Source organism: Akebia trifoliata, chromosome 16 (assembly GCF_017979445.1).
Source record: "Akebia trifoliata isolate Shusen 1 chromosome 16, ASM1797944v1, whole genome shotgun sequence".
Lineage (NCBI taxonomy): Eukaryota > Viridiplantae > Streptophyta > Magnoliopsida > Ranunculales > Lardizabalaceae > Akebia > Akebia trifoliata.
Window position 1 is genome coordinate 31,360,313 of NC_141390.1, and position 20,686 is coordinate 31,380,998.

The 20,686-nt window shown below is 33.2% G+C and overlaps 3 protein-coding genes and 1 non-coding gene across 5 annotated transcripts; 1 reads left to right on the forward strand and 3 right to left on the reverse strand.

Annotated features, from left to right (window-relative positions):
* Positions 1-733: 733 nt before the first annotated feature.
* LOC147383565 (3'-5' exonuclease-like) lies at positions 734-1,592 on the reverse strand. Its single transcript, XM_086429434.1, has one exon. It carries the CDS (start codon positions 1,524-1,526, stop codon positions 888-890), a length of 639 nt encoding a protein of 212 aa, XP_086285560.1. The 5' UTR covers positions 1,527-1,592; the 3' UTR covers positions 734-887.
* Positions 1,593-4,230: 2,638 nt separating this feature from the next.
* On the forward strand, positions 4,231-12,827 carry LOC147383566 (galactokinase-like). 2 transcript variants are annotated; one of them, XR_015173672.1, is made up of 14 exons: positions 4,231-4,526; positions 4,936-5,120; positions 6,437-6,483; positions 7,025-7,119; positions 7,241-7,323; positions 8,195-8,263; positions 8,924-9,109; positions 10,303-10,440; positions 10,802-10,936; positions 11,566-11,636; positions 11,721-11,798; positions 11,967-12,108; positions 12,251-12,433; positions 12,701-12,827. XR_015173672.1 is itself a non-coding variant. In XM_086428626.1 (13 exons), exons 1-13 carry the CDS (start codon positions 4,364-4,366, stop codon positions 12,359-12,361), a joined length of 1,503 nt encoding a protein of 500 aa, XP_086284752.1. In that variant the 5' UTR covers positions 4,231-4,363; the 3' UTR covers positions 12,362-12,581. The 2 variants fall into 2 exon arrangements, 1 of the variants encoding a protein (XP_086284752.1); XM_086428626.1 differs by lacking the exon at positions 12,701-12,827 and having other exon boundaries at positions 12,251-12,581.
* A 1,120-nt stretch (positions 12,828-13,947) lies between these two features.
* On the reverse strand, positions 13,948-14,389 carry LOC147383567 (uncharacterized). The gene has a single exon (XM_086428627.1). The coding sequence runs from the start codon at positions 14,362-14,364 to the stop codon at positions 14,152-14,154; it is 213 nt and encodes a 70-aa protein (XP_086284753.1). The 5' UTR covers positions 14,365-14,389; the 3' UTR covers positions 13,948-14,151.
* A 6,043-nt stretch (positions 14,390-20,432) lies between these two features.
* On the reverse strand, positions 20,433-20,504 carry TRNAG-UCC (transfer RNA glycine (anticodon UCC)). Its single transcript has one exon. It is a non-coding gene; the product is annotated as a tRNA-Gly (tRNA).
* Between the last annotated feature and the right edge of the window lie 182 nt (positions 20,505-20,686).

Genomic DNA, 20,686 nt, shown 5'->3' on the forward strand with positions numbered 1-20,686 from the left:
CTTTCACATGGGCAAGGCTCAAAAAGAGGGCTAGCTCCAACCCAAGCTTTATGGTGTGTAACTCACGGAAAAGGATTAAAGAGACAATAGCACCCGAACACTTAGCTCCTATAAGCTCCCCCTACAATCTCTGATGAGAACAACCTCTCCCCCTAGAGGAGGTCTGAGCGAGCCATCTTTATTGATTTGAACTAAAGGGGAAGGCATGGCAATCCATCTACAAGCAATCCTCCAACGTTACAAAGGCTAGGCTAAAATTATAATCTCAACGTTACAAAACATTGTAACACTTTGTTCAAATAATTTCAATTATGATTAGATTCATATAAAATCTTTTCTAACAAAAAAAAACACAGTGAGAGCTTCTCTTGGTGCCCTAACTTTTACCTATTCTCAACCATTCACTTATTTTCTTTATTTTTAATGTGGGGGTGTAATAATTAAAAATTGCGGTGCCAATAGCAGCTCTCTACAAATATGAAGAGACAAAACGAGTAGTCTTCCAACACCATTTTGATATTTTACTTTACCATAATCTCTATATAATTTTCAGATGAAAATATTATAATTTAGTTAGTGAAGAATTCCTTCCACCACAATAAATAAATAGAGTTGCTATTGCCACGCCAACCGTGTCTTTGGTGAATGGTAATTAACGTAGTAATTGGTGCGGCATTAACAAAGCTGGTGTGGAAATAGTAGCTCTCTAAATAAACAACATTGAAACAAGAAGAAACCCCAAATCTTATGCAAACTGAAACTGAATTTCAAGAACATCACATTTACAAGAATCCACCAACCAAATTGCTTTGCTCTCCAAATCTTCCAAAGTCAAGAAACAAGAAAAAACCCACAAATCTTTATTCTACTAATCCAATTGAAAAACCCTAATAATTTGCAGTCATCAACCTCTTACCAATCTCGAATGAAACAAAAGCATCGACGCAAGCATACTGAATCTGATCGTAAGTGAGAAACTCAGCATCCCACCTACTCATAGTAACCCTCTTCGGCTTCTGAATTTCTTTCCCAAGAATCTCTTTAGCCAAACCCTTAATCCCTGCATTTTTAAGCTCCTTCAGATCCAACTTCTCCGCAGCCAAACGGCGTAAATCAACACTAGTAGCAATCCTTAACTCGTGATCCACCAAAAGCTTTTCGACATCTTCATCGATTCCAACCCCAACAAATGTGAAATTAGGGTTGTCGAGAAAATTGATTAGGGATTGAGGGGTGTGGCTTTTGTAGATGAGTTGAAATATGAGACATCTACGATCGACGCAGAGTTGTAAGATGGAAACTGGGTTTTCGATGTTGCGACTGAAGCTTGGGCGCCATTCGATGTCGAGACCAACAATGAGATGGTTGAGACTGTTGTGGTGGATGCTTAGGGTTTCGGAGATCCAATTGTCGACAATGGAGGGAGTGTGAGTGAGAACAGTGTTGATCTGATCTTCGAAGATGGTTACGTTGTAGGATTGGTGAGTGTCTGCGGAGCACTCAAGTTCTTCAATCCTGATCGACATGGTAGCGATGGTTTCGGCTTTTCGCAAAGAGAAGGCAGAGAGAGAGAGAGAGAGAGCGAAGTGAGGGTAATTATAGAGTTTTGTTGGACTCACACGTAACAAACTATATTTGCGCCAAAAGTTAAGGGCCACTTAAAGAGCCCAATTACTTTCTTAGTATAACTAATGATAAACGACGTGCTGACACATACGTACCCTATACGCGGCTGACGTGACAAAGGCACATAATTGTAGAATTTTTTTTCTTTTTGTGTATCCCGAAGTAAAAGATCAATGGTTCTGCGACTCCAATGCCATGTACTTATAAATGGAAGTCACGCTGGAGTGACCTCAAGGGGACACACAGAAGACATCTTGATGTGGTGGCGCGCACATATGAATAGATGCATTTTACTCGTGTCCTAGAGAAAAGGCATCCATGGGCATGGCATGCACATATTCATAGATGCATTTTAATATATATCAATTCACAAAGATTAATTACGTAAAATGAAACAATCAAATTGGTTATTATGCAGTAAGTAGGCGTTTCTAAAGCACCTTGAGTTTTCAAGCGACATCTTAACAATTCAATTAGTATAAAAATCCTATTTCTCGATATTCTAATTATTTAGATCAACTATTTAAATAATCAATCTAGACAATTTGAATTGTTGATCTTACCAATTCTTGTTCAAACATCGAGATTGAAGATTTATAATCATTGATCTTAACAATTGTTTAATGACAATCTTAGTGATTGGGGGAAAGGTTGATTTGAGGTAAATCGCAAATATTATTGTAACACTGAGATCGGGTAGTTTTTGTAATGGGTATAATTCCTTAATTTGTTAAGAAAGCCCTTATAGGCATCCTAACTTTTACTTATTACATCCCAATTAAAAAAAAAAAAAAGTGAATAGTTAAAAATAAGTAAAAATTGAGGTGCCAATAGAAGTTCTCTCATTTTTTTTTTTTCTAAATTTCTAATTTTTGGACTTTGGATTTTATACAAACCTAATCATAATTGTAAATAACTACTGAAATTGTTTGGACGAGTGTTATAATGTTGACATTATAATATGAATCAAATCATAATAATATTTTGAGAGTGTGTTTTGATCTTTAATTGGGGTGTGATAAATAATTTAAGAATTTGAGTGTAATAAGTAAAAATTGATTTTAGTCGATCGGATCAATGAGATACATTCGATACACAATGGGGTGCGCATTATACTTGGCTTGGATTGCGAATGAAGGTGTATGTGTCAAAAACAAGTGTCTCATTCTCCAACTTGTCTACATGGACTACATACTCCAATCCCTCGAGAGTTTTCTTAATGACCCGAATGTCACTTGTGTGGGAATTGAGGTTGATGAAAATGTGTCAAAGCTTGCAAATGAATATGTGCTTAGTTGCTCTACTACTGTTGACATTAGAGAAATGGCCAAATTTCAAAGATGACACGTTAAAGTGGAGAAAATGATGTTTGGCACATTTCTCATTCTTTAACTGAACCCTTTACCTAGATCTAGACAACAAGTGTTATTAAATTTTGATTTTTCAATAAAGGTTAGTATAATTTAAAATATTTACTAAAGATTTTTTTTAATATTACATAATAAGAAGGATATTTTATAGTAGTTTTTAACTTCATCGTCTTATTTTAGGATTATGTGTCACAATTTTCGTTATTTATAGTTTTTAAATAATCATAATTATATTTGCTATCCGATAGATACCCAAGAATCGAACAAAATAAAGTTTAATCGAGGTTTGTGTTGAATACAATGTTCTTAAGACAATTTTGTTCCTGCAATTTGATCCCTACAGATCAATGAATAATTGTCTTTCAGGATACAAGGATCATACGTGCAGAGGTATCACTACAATTTATACATTTAACAAACCGAACGTTAAATTTTATTCTCAAAGAATGCAGATGAGAAAACAGAATGCAAGCACGTTAAAACAATAAAGAAGAAAATAAATTTTTTTTAATTAAAAAAACTAAGGTCTAAATAACATTTTTATAGAATATTAAAAGACAATGTGTCTCTTAGAAAAAAGAATGTTCTATATAAAAATTAGACAATTTTCTTATTCTTATCTGATGTTAAACTAAAGAGTTTCATTAATAAACTCAATAGTTCTACAATCCACATACAAATAAATTATGGCTAATAAGGACTGTAGAGAGTCCAAAAATGAATTTTTAACAATTAAATACATAAAATTATTCTCTTCAATGAGAAGAATAAGTTTTCAAGTGGTCCCGCTTCAAATAAATTATGGGACCTACTTAAATCGTAGTTCGAAAAGACTCATCCGATTACAAAAATCTAAAAAAAATTGTATTTTTTCCAACAATATTAATAGTAAAATTTGAATAAGCACATTTGTGGGATCTAAAATTTGGTGGGACATTCGCACCTCACGTCAGAAAAGTAGAATAGTAGTAGAGCCCACTGTCACTCCAGCACGACTCAGTAAAGATGAACTCAACTGATATCTGTCTGACAACCACAATCACAAGAAACCTTATTCAAATCCCCAGAATATTATATACTATTTATATTTAACAAATGCTAGATCAACGAACCAGAAAGAATATAATACTACGAGGACGTTTAGCAAACTTTCTACCTGCTCTATATGATTACTTCTCGTATTTTTATCTATAATTAGCGAAACAAATAAATTGGCCGATTCCTTTGGTCGATCAAAGCGGATCTAAAGTAATCCAAAACAAATAAAAAAATTGAACTTTTTCGACTAATCGCAAAGTTTCACCAAAATCAAAACTAAATTTTTTATCGAAATCCAAAATTAAAGTTCAGAGTTCGTTTCTTCATCAATGGCGAAGCATGAAGATTTACCGATTCCTATATTTTCTAAACTCGAGCCAATCTATGGAGAAGGTTCTCAGCTTGAAGAAGCTCAGCTTCGATTCGACAAACTGAAATCGAAGTTCATCGAGGTCTTCGGTCACGAACCTGATTTTTTCGCTCGATCACCAGGTCTCATTTACTTTTTCTCTTCTCCAGAATCTCAATTTTGAGAGTTTCAAATGTCTCTGCTTTAGTTAATTTTTTTTTATTTATTTATAGATTTTCTTTTGGTTTGATCTTAATAGAGTTTGTTGATTCGAGTTCGTAAATAAAAACAAGAAATTTGTTTATTAAAGCTTCTCCTCTCCAGAATCTCAAATTTTGAGAGTTGCAAATGTATCTGCTGTAGTTAATTCTTTTTTATTCGCTTTTGTTTTGATCTTAATTGCGTTTGCTGATTCGAGTTCTTAAAGGAAAAAAAACAAGAAATTTATTTACAAAATTTTGATGAGTTGTTGGCTTTGAAGCTTTTGAATCTGTAATGTTCGAGAATCAAATAGTTTTTTTTTTTTTTTTGAAATTTTTTTCTTAAATGCAGGTAGAGTGAACTTGATTGGAGAGCACATTGATTATGAAGGATACTCAGTGCTGCCAATGGCCATTCGACAAGACACAATCATTGCGATTCGTAAGCACAATGTTGCAGAGTCCCCTAAGCTTCTTAGAATCGCGAATGTGAATGATAAGTATGCTATGTGTACTTATCCTGCTGATCCAGATCAGGTATTCCTTCTGTTTGTGCTAATTCTTGTTCTGTTTGGCTTTAAATTGCTTAATTTGATTTACCAAATTCATACTATGATAGTTGGTTCACTCTGGTTGCTTTTCAATTTAGTAGAATTGGCATAGTTCGGTGAAATGCTGAATGTTTCTGGTTATCTTATGGTTTCGGCATTAAATCTAATTAGCAGGTCTAGTCTATCTTTTCTCGCCACTTAAAAAACAGTTGCTTTCATTATTAAAAGAGTGAATCTCCTTAGTTTTACACTTAATATTCTAAGCCAACAACAAAACAGTCCTTAAGGACATATATTCATGCATAAGGTGAAAGTTCCAAGAGCATCATCCAACGTATGGATGCATTCTTAGAGCTTCACCAACTCCCATGTGAGTACATCTTAATGCAAAAAATGCTTGAGTCTTAAAAGAGTAAAATCTGTTTAGATTTTCACTCAAATTGCAAGTAAACAAAAAATTCTAACAAGTAGGATTTCCCTTTTTTTCACCTTGTTCATTGTACCAACATGCAAGTTAAGGGACATGCATATACTTCTATGCATTTGTACTTATTTATTAGCTTTCTAACTCTCAAAAACCCAAAAGATAAGTTTTTAACTTTCACTTTTGGCCAAATATGGTAACCACCAACTTGGTGGGTGAGACAAGGTGCCTAACACCTTCCTTGTCTTGCAATCAAACCTCCTTACCCTTGACCTTTAGGTTAAGATCAGTTTGAGTCAGTAATTTGTTGGAAAAAAAACAGATTTTCTATAACCTTTTTATGGTGTTCATTCACTCCTTATACTCTTTAAATGGTGGTGACTTCTAAACCCAAGTAGATGAGGTCAAAATCCGTTGAACCTCACGTATCTACAGATATTGTATGATTTTTTCCCCTTCTTATTTATGTTTTAAATTTTAGAAATCTGGCCTAGATAACCTTTTTTCCCACCTTTTTTTTAAAAAGAAACCGTGTACTGCGTAGTGCATACCATATAAGTAAAAGAAAATATAAAAACTTCAACGCTAAAGAAAAAGCCTATTTTTGAGTTTGGGGTGTTCCAGTCTGATTTTTCCTCCAAATTAGTTCCTGAAAAATAGTCATTGCTGCATGCTATGCTATCTATATGGTCTTATTTCGGAGTAGAGTGATTCTTAACTAACATCATTGCATTTTTTGTAAAATTTGGATTCAATATTCTGGTCCACTAATGCTAGCTTTCTTTTTTAAGTTGTGCCTCTTCCATTTGTAATTTAAAAAAAAAAAAAAAAAATAGTTATATTACTCTGAAGACACATGACCTTCTCCTTATGTGCAGGATATTGATTTGAAGAATCACAAATGGGGCCATTATTTTATTTGTGGGTAAGGCATGATGCTTTACCTTTGGGGTTTCTATTTTCCAATATTGCTTTTGAATTTCTAATGGTAGCGTTCTTGGCTTCACAGAAAGTCTTACACCTAGGATCAGTTAACAACTCTGAAGATGATACATTGTGTGGTATTTTTGTAACAACAGTTAGTAAGCGTAGAAGAAGCGCTAGACGAACTTCTATCTTTAACTAAGTTCATATATTGCTTCATTGGTTAAACCATTAACTCTTTGGCTTGAATTGTTCAAGATAATTTATGTTATGGTTGAAGAATTCATTGAGAGAGGTTAGTTTGTCGCTGACACTGGTTTATCCATTTTAGGACACCTTTCTTTACCCTTGATTCATATCCTAAAATTCGTTACTTATTCAAGCAGTTCTAACATAGCAGTATCTTTGGTCCATATATTGATCTGATAAGAAAATAAATATTATACTCTTGAACCATTTTCTATTTGAGGATCGGTGTTAATGATCATTTCATCAACAAGTACCGAGCTTCCTTCTCAGTTAAAACTGGCTTGTTTTTTCAGGTACAAAGGGTATTACGAATTCGCTAAATCAAAAGGTTTAGATATTGGTGTACCAGTTGGTCTTGATGTCGTTGTTGATGGGATAGTGCCTACAGGTATTGGTCCGCACCAGTTGTTTGCATAATTTCAATTTTCTTGATTTTTAATAGAAACTTAAAGCATTGTTGGTTGATCTGTGATTATATAGTCAAGATTTATGACATCTTGTTCATGTAGGATCTGGCTTATCAAGCTCTGCAGCATTTGTTTGCTCTTCTACAATTGCTATTATGGCTGCTTTTGATGTAAATTTCCCAAAGGTATTCCACATATTCCTCTTTAAGTTCTGTCTATGTATTTTATATTTTATTTCCTTGCTCAGTTTCTAAATTTGTAACAATTTTATTCAAAATGACCAACTACAGACCATGCTATCGAAACCTACTTGAATTAAGGAGGATTTCCTGTCAATTTCTTCATTTCTCCATCACAATTGCAATCATGGTTTTAAATCTTGTCCAAGACTGAGATGACTCATCCGACATGTCTCAGTATCGTCCACCAACGAGACGGATAGGCAAGTCAATGTATCGGACGAGATTTTAAAACCCAGGTTCATTTTTCTCATTGTTGAACGAGACGTCTCAAACATATCGGAAACCTCGTCCGAGATTAGACATCAAAACGCTTTTTTAAACCATTGTTTGTAATATATATTTTCTTTGAATAGCATGAACCTTCCAGTTACAAGATTGTATAAGTTTCTTGTAGACTCAGGGAGGTCAACGAGCATGTGATTTCAAATCTTAGATTCTAATATTTATAATGACCTCTATGGTTGATAAATGGCTTTATGGGACCTATTTCAAGGGGCAAATGAAAACGTGTACCTATGTCAGTGTAATGGAATCTCTACATTTGCAATGTTTCTTCCAAGGACAATGATGTCTGCATACATCTTGTGCCTTTTGTTCAAGTTATTTGCTTACTGAAGCAGATTCAATGAATACAAATTTTAACAACTGGAAGAAAATGTTGAAATTATTTATTTATACAGATTCTATTTGTGATTGGTAATCCTGCTGCATGCTTCCAAATAAGAAAATATTGAAAGGATTTTATGTGGGAATTATCTAAATAAGAAAATGATGAACTATTTCTTTGGTTATTAACTTGTTCCTCATTTTACAGAAAGAAATTGCCCAGCTTACTTGTGAATGTGAGCGCCACATTGGAACACAATCCGGTGGGATGGACCAGGTGAGAGATATATCGTATTTGAGTTTTGTCTATTAGGTTTTTCCCACTCAAGATTCTAGGGAAGGGAAGGATGCACTAATTCTCTCTGGCACATTTAAAATGCATTGTTCTTTTAACTTCAACCTTCCAAAGGAAGAGTTTTCATGTTAATCAGTGGTGTATGTTGCCTTAGAGGAAGCATGATTATTTGATTTCAGTTCAAACCTTTTTGTCTATAAAATTACTGCCGAAGGGTGCACGTCCTATTGATTTGAAGGTGTGAGGAAAACTCCTCGATTTCTGTGCACGTGCCTAAGCAATCTGGAAAGGAAACCCCAGTGGTGCACCTATAATATATGACAATCTACAGTGCAAGCTTCTTGTAGGTAGAAGTTTGAGTGAGTAGAGTGACAGGTCGTGACCCACCAGGGCGCACGCTCACTTACCTGGTGCATGTGATGTGGCGTTGCACGTGCCCCGGGACTAGTCCTTGGACAAGACCATGGTCTATGGATTGGGCAAACCCCAGATACGGGCCTGGTCCACTGTTTACAGGGATATCCGGTTATCAAAAAGACAAACGAGTGAAAGATTGTGCATAGCTATTATATTTTACTTATCTATAGGGAGTGTGTATGCATCAAGTTTAACTTATCGGACCTAGCTTTTGTTACTTGGCAGGCAATCTCTGTCATGGCCCAATCTGGGTTTGCAGAGCTGATTGATTTCAACCCTATATGTGCAACTGATGTGAAACTTCCGGATGGTGGGAGTTTTGTGATAGCCCACTCCTTGGCAGAATCCCAGAAGGCAGTAACTGCTGCAACTAATTACAATAACCGAGTTGTAGAATGTCGACTAGCAGCTGTAAGTTCTTACTTTCCTTTATTCTGAGTGGCATAATGGCTTTTCTCCTCTCATATTCTATTTTCAATTTCATCACTTTGAGATTGTATGCTATTTCGATTTTGGACTATATTCGAAGTCTCGAGTATCAACCGGACTTAAATTTAGAACTTGTAGAATTTTTTTGGGTGATCTGTGATTTCAGAAATTTATTTGTTAAGAAAAGTTGTTTTACTGAATTTGATATTTGTCACAAATTTCAGTTTCGATATTTTGGTCAGGCTAGGAATGGAAATGTTTCAATCAGTGTGAAATTATAAAAGGTATGAAAACGTGCTTAGAAGTCATCCAACTATAATAAACATTCACGTGAGGTTTAGAAATGAAGATCAATAACGTTCCATTATTTATTTCAGAACTTGACAGTTGAAAAAACAATCGTAATATTGTAAATGAAAATGAGAATATTCATGTTACATTAACCCATACACCTTAATGTAAACTACTTGCTTAAATGAAGAAACAATTAAATATCACATTCAGTATTAGTACTTGTCTTATTCTTGACATGTATATTAATCACTTACTAATATATCCAAGTAATTAAAACATAAATGATTGTTTGTTCATACTAATATGCTTGCAATAGTTCAGAACAGGAACAAATATAGAAATTAAATAACCATAATACATTTCTACAAATGAATATCATATTTATTTATGAGTCCCGCCTACAATAAATTTATAGTTTTTCTTGTTTTTATGATCGTTAAAAATATTTTAGAATATCTTTCTTTGAAAAAGAATATATCGGTTTAATTTTACTGCTTGTCAAGATATTTCCATTGAAATCTTGTATTTTAATACCTGAAATTTGATTATCTCAATTGAAATTCCATCGCATGTTTGAACCTCAGTTTGACTTCTTTTACAGTTTTTACATGATATTTTCTTCACTCAAAACTGAAAAAAATGGAACCAGTAAGGTTACCTACACTGTTGTCCAGTAAGGTCTCCCAATCACTACATCCTATATCTTAATATGTATTCTTTTGTCCTCTACCAACCAACCATTACCTTAGTCACGCACTAGTCAAAGAAGTCCCGTCCGACTTTGTAATCTCTTTGGTAGTGGGGTTTTTTTTTTTTTTTTTTGCTTTGTACTTTTTTGTACACTTATAACAGTCATGGTTTGTCCTTGTAAACTTATTCAGATTGTCCTTGGCATAAAACTGGGGATGAAACCTAAGGAAGCAATCTCTAAAGTTAAAACACTTTCTGATGTTGAGGGGTTGTGCACATCGTTTGCCAGCAACAATCGTGGCTCTTCTGATCCTGTCATTGCAGTCAAGGTATTCATCTTTCAAAGATTTGTTACACCACTTATTACATAGGGTTTTGGTAACATGTGCCCTTGGGGCACACGTTAAAGTGCAATAATTGGTATTTAAAAAAAATTAAGGGTATTTTCAGTACAAAATCCAATTTTAAAAAGTGTATTTATTGCACTTTAACATGTGCCCTTAGGGCACATGTTAACAAGATCCTATTACATAATGTCAGTGTCAGGATTCAATGGCTGGTTTTTAGTTTTTATATTGGCATTTTTCCTGCTTCTTGAACTTCTTATTAGTTTAACAAAAACCCGAGTTTGCTTTTTAATTTCTATATTCCTCCTTATTGTCAGAGGTCATCTGAATATGGATTTTACAGGAAATTTTGAATGAGGATCCGTATACAGCTGAAAATATTGAGAAAATAACAGAAGAAAAATTATCGTCAATCTTGGGTGATTGTCCAAGTTCATTGGATGTGCTAAGAGTTGCTAAGAATTTCAAATTATTTCAGGTACTTACCTTAGTGCTGGAGTTTATTTGGCATCACCAGCATTTTGCACATTAGGTCCATATAACTTACTTGCTCTTGTTCTCCCCAAGGTGCTAAACTTGGACGTTTCGTTTCGGTCAGTTAAAAAGAGAAATTAATTCATGGATGTTTAGTGAAGTTTCCACACAAAAAAAAAAAAAATTGGAAAATTGGGAAAAAGGAATTACCGATGTTTCAGAAAATGGTAAAACAAATGAAGCACACTAATAAATTATTATTTCACAACAATAAGGTGGAGTAACAAATGCAAAATCAATATTGTTATATACAGATTAATGGTTGTATTTGAACTACTAAGACTCTTTAAATCCAATTTACCCATTTAATTGCTCAATATCATGTATTCGTTCTAAATTTGATGGGTGTATTTGCAGTTTTAAATGTTGGGACTATTTTTTTTTTGGAAGTTTGATTTATCTCAAGTTATCTGTAAGAAGAATTGATTCCAGATAACCATAACTAGATCAGAGTTCATTGAGTTGGACACGTATTTTAAGATTTCATTTGTCATTTAGAGAGTAATATGTGGGATCATTTAATTGCTTCTTTCGAACTTAATACTCATATTTGGATTGTTGTCTATGTTAAAGCGAGCATCTCATGTATACTCTGAAGCTAAGCGCGTTCATGCTTTCAAGGACACTGTGTTGTCAAAGCTAAGGTACATCCTGTTTACATATCAAATGGAAATTACATCCAAAATTCTCAATATCTAACTAACAAAGACACTTTTTTCAACTTGCAGCGATGATGAGATGCTTAAAAAGCTCGGTGATCTCATGAACGAAAGCCACTACAGCTGTAGTGTTTTGTATGAGTGCAGGTGTTCGATACTCACATAAATGAACTCTCTTTTTATTCTTTTCTTTTGAGCTTGACAAGACTCGACCACGATTCCTGCTAGGAAAAACGCTATTTTTATTTTTATTTTTTTGGCCTTTTTGGCTATTTTCTGTTCTGTAATTCTCTTTTCCCGTCTTATTATCATTAGCTGCCCCGAGTTGGAAGAACTGGTAAAGATTTGTCGGGACAATGGAGCACTTGGAGCAAGACTTACAGGAGCAGGATGGGGTGGTTGTACTGTTTCCTTGATCAAAGAGAGTATGGTCCCACAATTCATCCTGAAATTGAAGGTTAGTTTCTTTTATTTTCCGACAAAAATATCCCTTTACTGTGCATGATATGTAGCAAATTGTTGCTGTTAGCTAGGAAAACTTGGTGACACTACATTTTTTCAGGTACATGTCTTAAGCATGAGTTCTTGATCTGTTTCAGGAATTGTTCTACCAATCAAGGATTGAAAAAGGGGTTATTAATAAAAATGATGTTGGGCTCTACGTTTTTGCTTCCAAACCATCTAGTGGTGCTGCGATATTCAAGGTTTAGTCTTCATAAGAAAACCTTCTTTTTTCAGTGGTAACAAATGAAAAGGTTTTGCTGTTAAGTCAAAAATAAATCACCACCATCAGGGGCGGAGCCAGGATTTTGTATTCGTGGGGGCAAATTACAAATAGAAAAATTTTCTGATTTTCTATGGGGGCAAAGTAGTAGAATGTTAAAATTTTGTGGGGGCAAATTACAAATAAAAAAAATTTCAAAACTTTTGTGGGGGCAAAGCAGTAGAATGTTAAAAAAAAATTTAAATTTATTAATACCTCCCTATGGATTTTAGAAATTCTTGTGGGGGCAATTGCCCCCACTGCCCCCACTGTAAATCCGCCCCTGACCACCATCAAACTGGGAAATCTGTGCATTTTATGAGAAAAAAATGGTTGATTTTTTTTTTTTTACATTTTAAAGCAATAACATTGATTAAGTTGTCTTTATGAATAAATAGAATTGAGTTCAGGAATTAGCGATTGTTATATTACTCTTTCTGTTCTCGAGGGTTTGTATAATTAATGTCTTTGAGGTAAAATTTTAAATTGACATTGAAAATTGTTTTATAGTGAATGTTAGCCTATATTCAATGTTTGCATGACACGTTTCATTAGAGACTAAATATATTGGGCCGCGTGCCATGTAGAAACAGCTTGACGAAGATTCTGATGTGTTTTAAAGTCCAGCCAAAGTATGCCACTGAGACACCATTCCCATATATATATAGTGTTTTGAGAGGTGAATGCAGATAAGGTATTTGATTGTTGTTGGATGTTAGTTGCGTGAATGATTTTTTAAGTTGGTAGAGGTATTTGGAGGTCTGATCATAACTTTCTATCTAAATCAAATCAATTGTCATTTTGACGTTAAAATAACGATAAGAAGTGAAATAGAGATTACCTATATTAAAGAGAGAATGATAATGAGTGGTAGCGGTGATTTGTCAGTTTTTTTTTTATTATCTAATTTTAATTTGTAAAATCTAAGACTATGCTTGGTAACACTTTTAAAGTCTGGAAACTAGAAATCAGGCTTTAGAAGTTCCATCCAACATCACTCATTGTTGATTCAAAAATTTTGAATTTCGATTCTTGAGTTTAAAATCTAAAATGAAACAAACACTAAAAAAAAAAAATTTGAAATCCGAATTTTGGAAGTTAGCAATCTTCATAAACACTACGGAAGTGTTACCAAACACACACTAAGTAATTTCTCGTAAATGACTCCACAATAATCAAATTCCATGATTTAATCATTATTACATCGTGGACTTCATGATTATATAAAAAAAAAATTAAAAATTAAAAAAGATGACCTCAATGCACTAATAACAAAAAAAAAAAAAAAAATTATTTGAGGAAAATGTGACGAACATTTAACCCATAAAACATTAGATAATGAGGACGACCAATCGACAAATCTTACCTTAAACTCATGATTTTTTATTTTTATTTTGAACAATATAAATCTTTAATTATTTGTTGTAGACCCATAGTTACTATTTATGGAAGAAAGGATTAATATCGTATAAGGTTCTATATTTTGTTATTATAATATAATTTATAATTTAATAATTCGAACTCAGCAGAACGATGAACCACATAACCTATATAGATCTACCATAATCAAGTTTAATTAAAAATCAAATCAAATATTAAATAAAAATACAACTATGTTCTTAAACAAGAGAACCCATAAATTGAAATTCGAACTACTAACCAATTCAAGCTAATCAAATAATTATAATTACATATTAAACAACACTAATAAACTTGAAATTGAAGTAAAATAAAAGCTCAGAGAGTACAACCGCAGAAGAGGAAGAAAAAACAGAGCATTGAAACTAACGCTATGGATTCGAACACCGTCACGAAGGACCATATCACATTATCAACTATCGATAAGTCCAAATCAGGCCATCGGAATGACTGTGGGCTCCACCTCGATGTCAAGTACGATATGTCGATTTCCGGCCACCGGAATGCCGTCGACGACCACCTCCGACCCATCTCTCTCTCTCTCTCTCTCTGATCTTCTAGTGAAGTTTGGGTCTTTGGGGCTAAAATTTATAATTGAGAGCTATGTTACAGTGCTGACTATGGAGTATTGGAATCTATGGTTCGTGTTGGAATACTATTTTGACGGTCTAGATTAAGCCTGTAATTATTACGTGGGGCCCTAATTTGATGTGTACCAACTCCTATCTAGATTTAAACTTTATATTTAATGGTGTGAGAAAAAAAAATTAGAGATCTTTCGAGAGGCTGAATGATTAACGGTCGAGATCAGTCTTGTAGTTCTGGGTCCCAAAAGAAAGAAAGTTGAGGGAATTTGTCTCATTCTCTAACATCTGTCATATTAAATTTGTGGGGCCCACTCAGTGTCATGGTCTCTAGTCACTAGATTTCGGACGCTTGGCGCCAAGACTTGAGTCCGACTTTGAAGCGGGCAGCCCACTTCAAATTTTGAAGAAATCTTACTCATTATAAGACACGTGGCGTTTTGAATTTATTTTACACTCTACAGTTTCCGTAAGGCCACGTGTAAGTCAATGGAGAGGGTTTTTTTTCAAAATTTTGAAGTTGGTTGTCGGCTTCAAAGTTGTTTTCGGCTTTCGCTGTCTAATATTTGAATTTTTTTAAATGGTTTTGTGGGAAATCTTCTTTCCCACCAAATGATTTTAAAGGTTTCCAGTCCACTATCAAAATCCTCGCCATTAATCAAGGAAAATGATTAATAAGAATGAACGTGTTACTATAATTGATTTAATAGCATTGACTTACAATTTTGATAAACAATTTCCTTACAAACTTAGTGTGTGTTTGATAACACTTTTAAAGGCCAAATGGAGGTGGTTCACTTTTACAATTCAAATTTTAGAAATTTTATTTTCGGTTGTTTTGATTTAGATTTTAGATTTTAAAATTAAAATTCAAAAGTTTTGAATCAGTCATGGACAAATGCTGGATAAAATTTTTGAAGTTTGATTTCTAATTTCACACTTCAGATGTTTCCTAACTCTAGACTTCAGTTTTGAAAAGTGTTATCAAACATAGTTTTAGTAAATATTTAAAATCTTAATAAGAGCCGTTTTGCTCAAATGGATTCGAGATGAGTTGTGATAATCTGAGTCCCCCTCACCCTAACATACTCCCCCATACTCTTTTGATGTGGCATGTGCATAGAACATAGATTTTTCCTCAGGATACACAATTGCACATCTCCCATAAATTTGTGCAATTGTGTATCTCAAGAAAAAATCTATGGTTTTATGAACATGCCACGTCAAGAGAATATGTCAGAGGGGGAAGTCAAAAAATCATGATTCTTACCACATTAGCAATCCAACACCACAACCCTCTGAATTTCATTGAAAAACTTAGATTAAAAAAAATATCAATAAACAACTTGTTTTGAACTTGATCCAAGGTTTTGAAAATGAATAGCTACTTTCATGTGACTCCAAAATTTTAAATTAAAATTCAACAGTAAAAAATAATTTTACAAGATTTTTTTTTTTTTTTTTTAAATTCATAGAATTTTCTCCTCCACCCTCATTAAGCATCGGATCATGTGTTTTGATGTCACAAGGTGAGTCCAAAGATCTAAAAGACTAGTTGGGCTTGTACTTTTGTTAAGTAATCTATAAAATTTTATTTAAATTAGTTGACAAATCAAGTTTTTTATTAAAAGATTTCATATTCATACGTGTATTAAAAAGTTCCCAATCAATCTAAATATATAAGAGCATGGGGCCCAAAAATAATATTGCAGAAAGTGGTAGTATAATTTATATATAGAGAGAGAGAGGAAGATTTTTTGTATGAAGTTATTTAGCAAATTTGTTATCTTGAATGTGGGAGAATGTTGTTGGTTATATCGAATAAAAAAAAAGAAAAATGGATTTTGTTAACATGTGACCTAAGGGCACACGTTAAAGTGGATTAAATATAAGGGTGTCAATCGATAGTTGAAAATTCGAATCCAATATGAATTTGAATTCAAAAAATTGGATATTATCGGAAATTTTCAGATATCGGATTCAAATTCGAATAAATTTATATATTTGAATCCTTATCGGATATGGATTCAGATATTAACATTTCGAATCCCATAATATCCTATTTGAAATAATATATAATATATATTATTTTATTTTATTTATTTTTTATATAAATAATATAATATATAATAGGTTTTTTAAATAATAAAAAATCAATTAGATAAGGAAAATTTGTGTTTTTTTTTTAATATACAAATTATTCAAATTCTAATTGGATATTATCCAATATCCGATAGGATAATCGGATTCGAATTCGGATAGAGTTTTAGAACATCATTCTGATTCGAATTCGGATATCAGATAAAAATTTTGAATTCAGATTCAAATGTTATTGTATCCAAACTAATAAGCATTTGTTGACAGCCGTAATTAAATAAACTATTGGATCTGTTTTATTATTATTATTGTTATCGAAATTACCCTCAAACAAATTTTATTTGACCAAAAATACCCCCATTGTGCTTGTTCCCAAAGTGTATTTAATGCACTTCCCTCTTTTTCACCTTCTTTTAATCATAGTTTTTATTTCTTGCATTTCTTCTTCAAAGTTTAATTAATTTAAAGGCATATTACATTGGATGTCTAAATCTGTACAACGAATCAACAAAATTAAAATAATCAGAAAACAAAATAACAACAAAACGACAAATACATCTTTTCATCAAAACCTGCCCTCCAGGCTGATTTTCATTTCTATCATGTTATATGTATATGAAATGACATGAACACGGATCACTGAAAAAAAAAAAAATTCGAAGCAAAATGAAATCTCTTTCTACCAAAAAGAGGAGCATACCTCTCAACCGTTATCACACTTCATGTTACAAGTGGGCTTTGTATCGAAAAATTTGTTAAGAAAAATTAATTATATATATGAAGCAAATATATGATACTTAATGCACAAAAGATTTTGTAATATTTTACAACTAATCAAAAGAAAATTTTCTTGATAACCATTTTTGTTTTTATAGTATATATTGAGCCAAAGATATGATAATTAATGCCAAAAGATAGATTTAATGTTTTACAACTATTCAAATTTTTTTTTCTTATTTAGTTTGTACGATACATTGAACTCAGCAGGTATAATTAATATATATATATATATATATATAGATATATATATTTGTATTTTTTTTACATATAATGCAATAGAAATCTTAACAAAACTTATCAAATATGAAAATTAACAACATAGTGCATCGGCATAGAAAAGCATCTCTGAGAAAATTTATGCATATTGAAATGCAACCAACTTTTGCAAGATATTATATAAGCATAACTCATCATAATAACCCCTTTGATTTTGTTGGAGTGTGTACTGAATTCACTATGTAAAAAAGTGTGAGCAATAATCCCATATTGTCTGGGTATCAAGACCTTGGGTTATATATAAAATTGAGGTAATCCCGACTTTACAAGCTGATTTTGTGAGAATGGATTAGGCCCATGGGCTTGTACATGGTATCAGAGAAGGTAATCAAATGAATTTAGGAGACACATTACATGCGAGGGAGGAGTGTGAGCCCTAGTCCCATATTGCCTGGGTATTAAGACCTTGGGCTATATATAAACCTGGACAATCCTCACCTTACAAGCCAGTTTTATGAGGATGAGGATGAGTTGGCCCATAGGCTACTAGAAAAAGGGGTAAATTTGACGTCAAGGTCCCTCAAATTTGTTTGAATTTAGTCAAATTCAACAGAATTTCACGTTGAATTTGCCCATTTTTCACGTAATGGAACCAAGCAACTATCATTAATAAGTCCCATTGTTTTTTTTTTTTTTTCACATTATATGATAGAAATTATAATGAAACTTACTGATTCAATCCTATTGGTCAATGGCGAATCCAGTTTTTAAAACATTGGCCATAATAGATTTTTGGAGGGATTGTCAATGTGGAAAGAACTGATTTTTGTTGCCATCAAACTTTGTAATTAAACGTATTTGGTAGTGTAATATTTTCTTTTTCGTATATAGGAAAGTGAGCAGAAAATAGTAGGAATTAAAATGGTTATTTTGATTTTTTTTTTTCTTGCTTCTTTTATTCCCCATATAAGAGAAGTTATTGTGGAGAATGAGAATTATTGGTGGGAATAAAAGTTTGTTATTTTAGTTGGTAGGCAAGGAAGGCTTTGAAATATTGATATTTCATGAGCCCCTCCTTCATCTGAGGGATTAATCTTATTGAAAGAATACAACCAAACCCAAATCAAGTACATATTTGTTATGGAAGTGAAATAGAGAAATAGAGTTGTGATAATCTGACGCTATTTGTATGTTCTTTTCACAGAACCATAAGTCTTTTACTTTGGGATATACAAGAAAAAAAGATGTATGATTTTGTAAATTACCAAGTTAAGAGCGTGCAAAAAAGAGTGTCAGATTATCATAATTCAGTGAAATAACCATCATATACTCCATTTCTATGAATATCGTCATTTCAATTAGTCGATCAAAAAAAAAAAAATTTAAGAAACACCTGTTGAGTTAAAATCCACATCGGATACAAATTGGCTTGTCTCTCTACTTATAAGATCTTAGGTCACTCCACTCATTGCCAATTGGTATTGAGTTGGACCCTCAAATTTATTATGATATCAGAACAAACATTTCTCTCCTCCACATCACTCAATTCATATCTCCACATGTTTTGACTCAGTTTGGCCCACATGTGCAAGAATGTGTTGAGTTTAGTCCTCCATCGGATACAAATTTCCTTGTTTCTCTCATTGTAAGATCTCGGGTCTCTCCACTCATTGTCAATTGGTTTTGAGTTGGACCCCCAAAATTTTTAAAACGTTTTGGGAATTAAAATGAATCAAATGTTAAAGGTTTTAATGTGCATATGTATCAACTTGATACAAACAATATATATATTAAAAAACAAACAAACAAAAAAAACCATCAGGAGAGCATGGACAAACCAATCAAGGTAGCTACACAAACTTTGAAGGCCCATACATACAATAGCCACCCTATATGTCACGCTTGAGCTCATCCGCCTTCTTAGCATTTGATAGAGTTTGAGAAATGAAAAGAGAGTAACAGAGTGGAACATTTTTGACTTCTCAACGTTTTCCAATGTGGAACTAATGGCAAAAACATCTTGTCATCGAAAACCTGCCCTCCAAGCCGATTTTAGTTTCTATCCTATGATAAGTAAATGAAATGACATGAACAATGATCACTAAAAAAATATCGAAGCAAAATGAAATCTTTCTCTCTCCCATGTTTGCATAACCTTGGCCCTTTTCTTATCAAATTTACACACCAAAAATTGGCTTCATTGGTAAAAAAGTCCTAATAAAATGACACGCTATCATGTATGTGATTGACATGGCAAGTGGACAAAACCATAGATCTTTTTCTTCGGTATATACTAGGGAAAAGATCTATGATTTTGGCACTAGCCATGTCAACCACATACATATCATGTATATGTCAACGCGTCACTTTATCATTATTGGGTAAAATATAGCTATTGAATTCAAACCATTACTCCACTCGGGTGGGAACTCAACGGTTAGATGTATCAACAGGGATTTGCAACCGCCTGATTGTGATTTTGAAACAGAGTAATTACAAACTCCCCTTGCTTAAAATGGAACGCATCGTTGTGGGATCTGCGTGGGCTCCAAGTAGTTATGGTCTTACAAATGCGAGGATAGCTCTTCAAGAATGTGGAAGAGAGCGAGAAAGAAATACAGTAATGTCACCATCACCAACTGCCATTGGCCCCATGGCCTTTGGGCTTGACCCAAAAACTTGAAATTTCTTTAACAAAAAAATAGAACAATTGGGATTTTATAGAAATCTAATATTACCAACTTCGACACAAAACACTATTTCAAAGGTTTTAATTTTATTTTTGGGTATATAATTGGTGTTTTTGTTGTGGAGCTAATATTTTGTTGGTCAAATTGGATCGACTTGTAATGAGTAAAGAAATGGAGGTGCCATCATTAAAAACAAAACAAAACAAAAAAAAACAAAAACAAAAAAAGGGTATGCGTCTGCCGGGAGTCGAACCCGGGTCTATTGCTTGGAAGGCAATTATCCTAACCGTTGGACTACAAACGCAGACATGAGAGCTTCATACAAGATATTATTTATTCCAAATATGAGATTCATTTCTACTCTCATGCTATCTATCAACTCTCTAGAGAAGGAATGAAACTGGCTATTAGACATAAATGTAATCGAATTCAAATTGTAATAGACTTGAAGATTGCAATCAAATGTCTTAGAGTGATCCGGGAGAC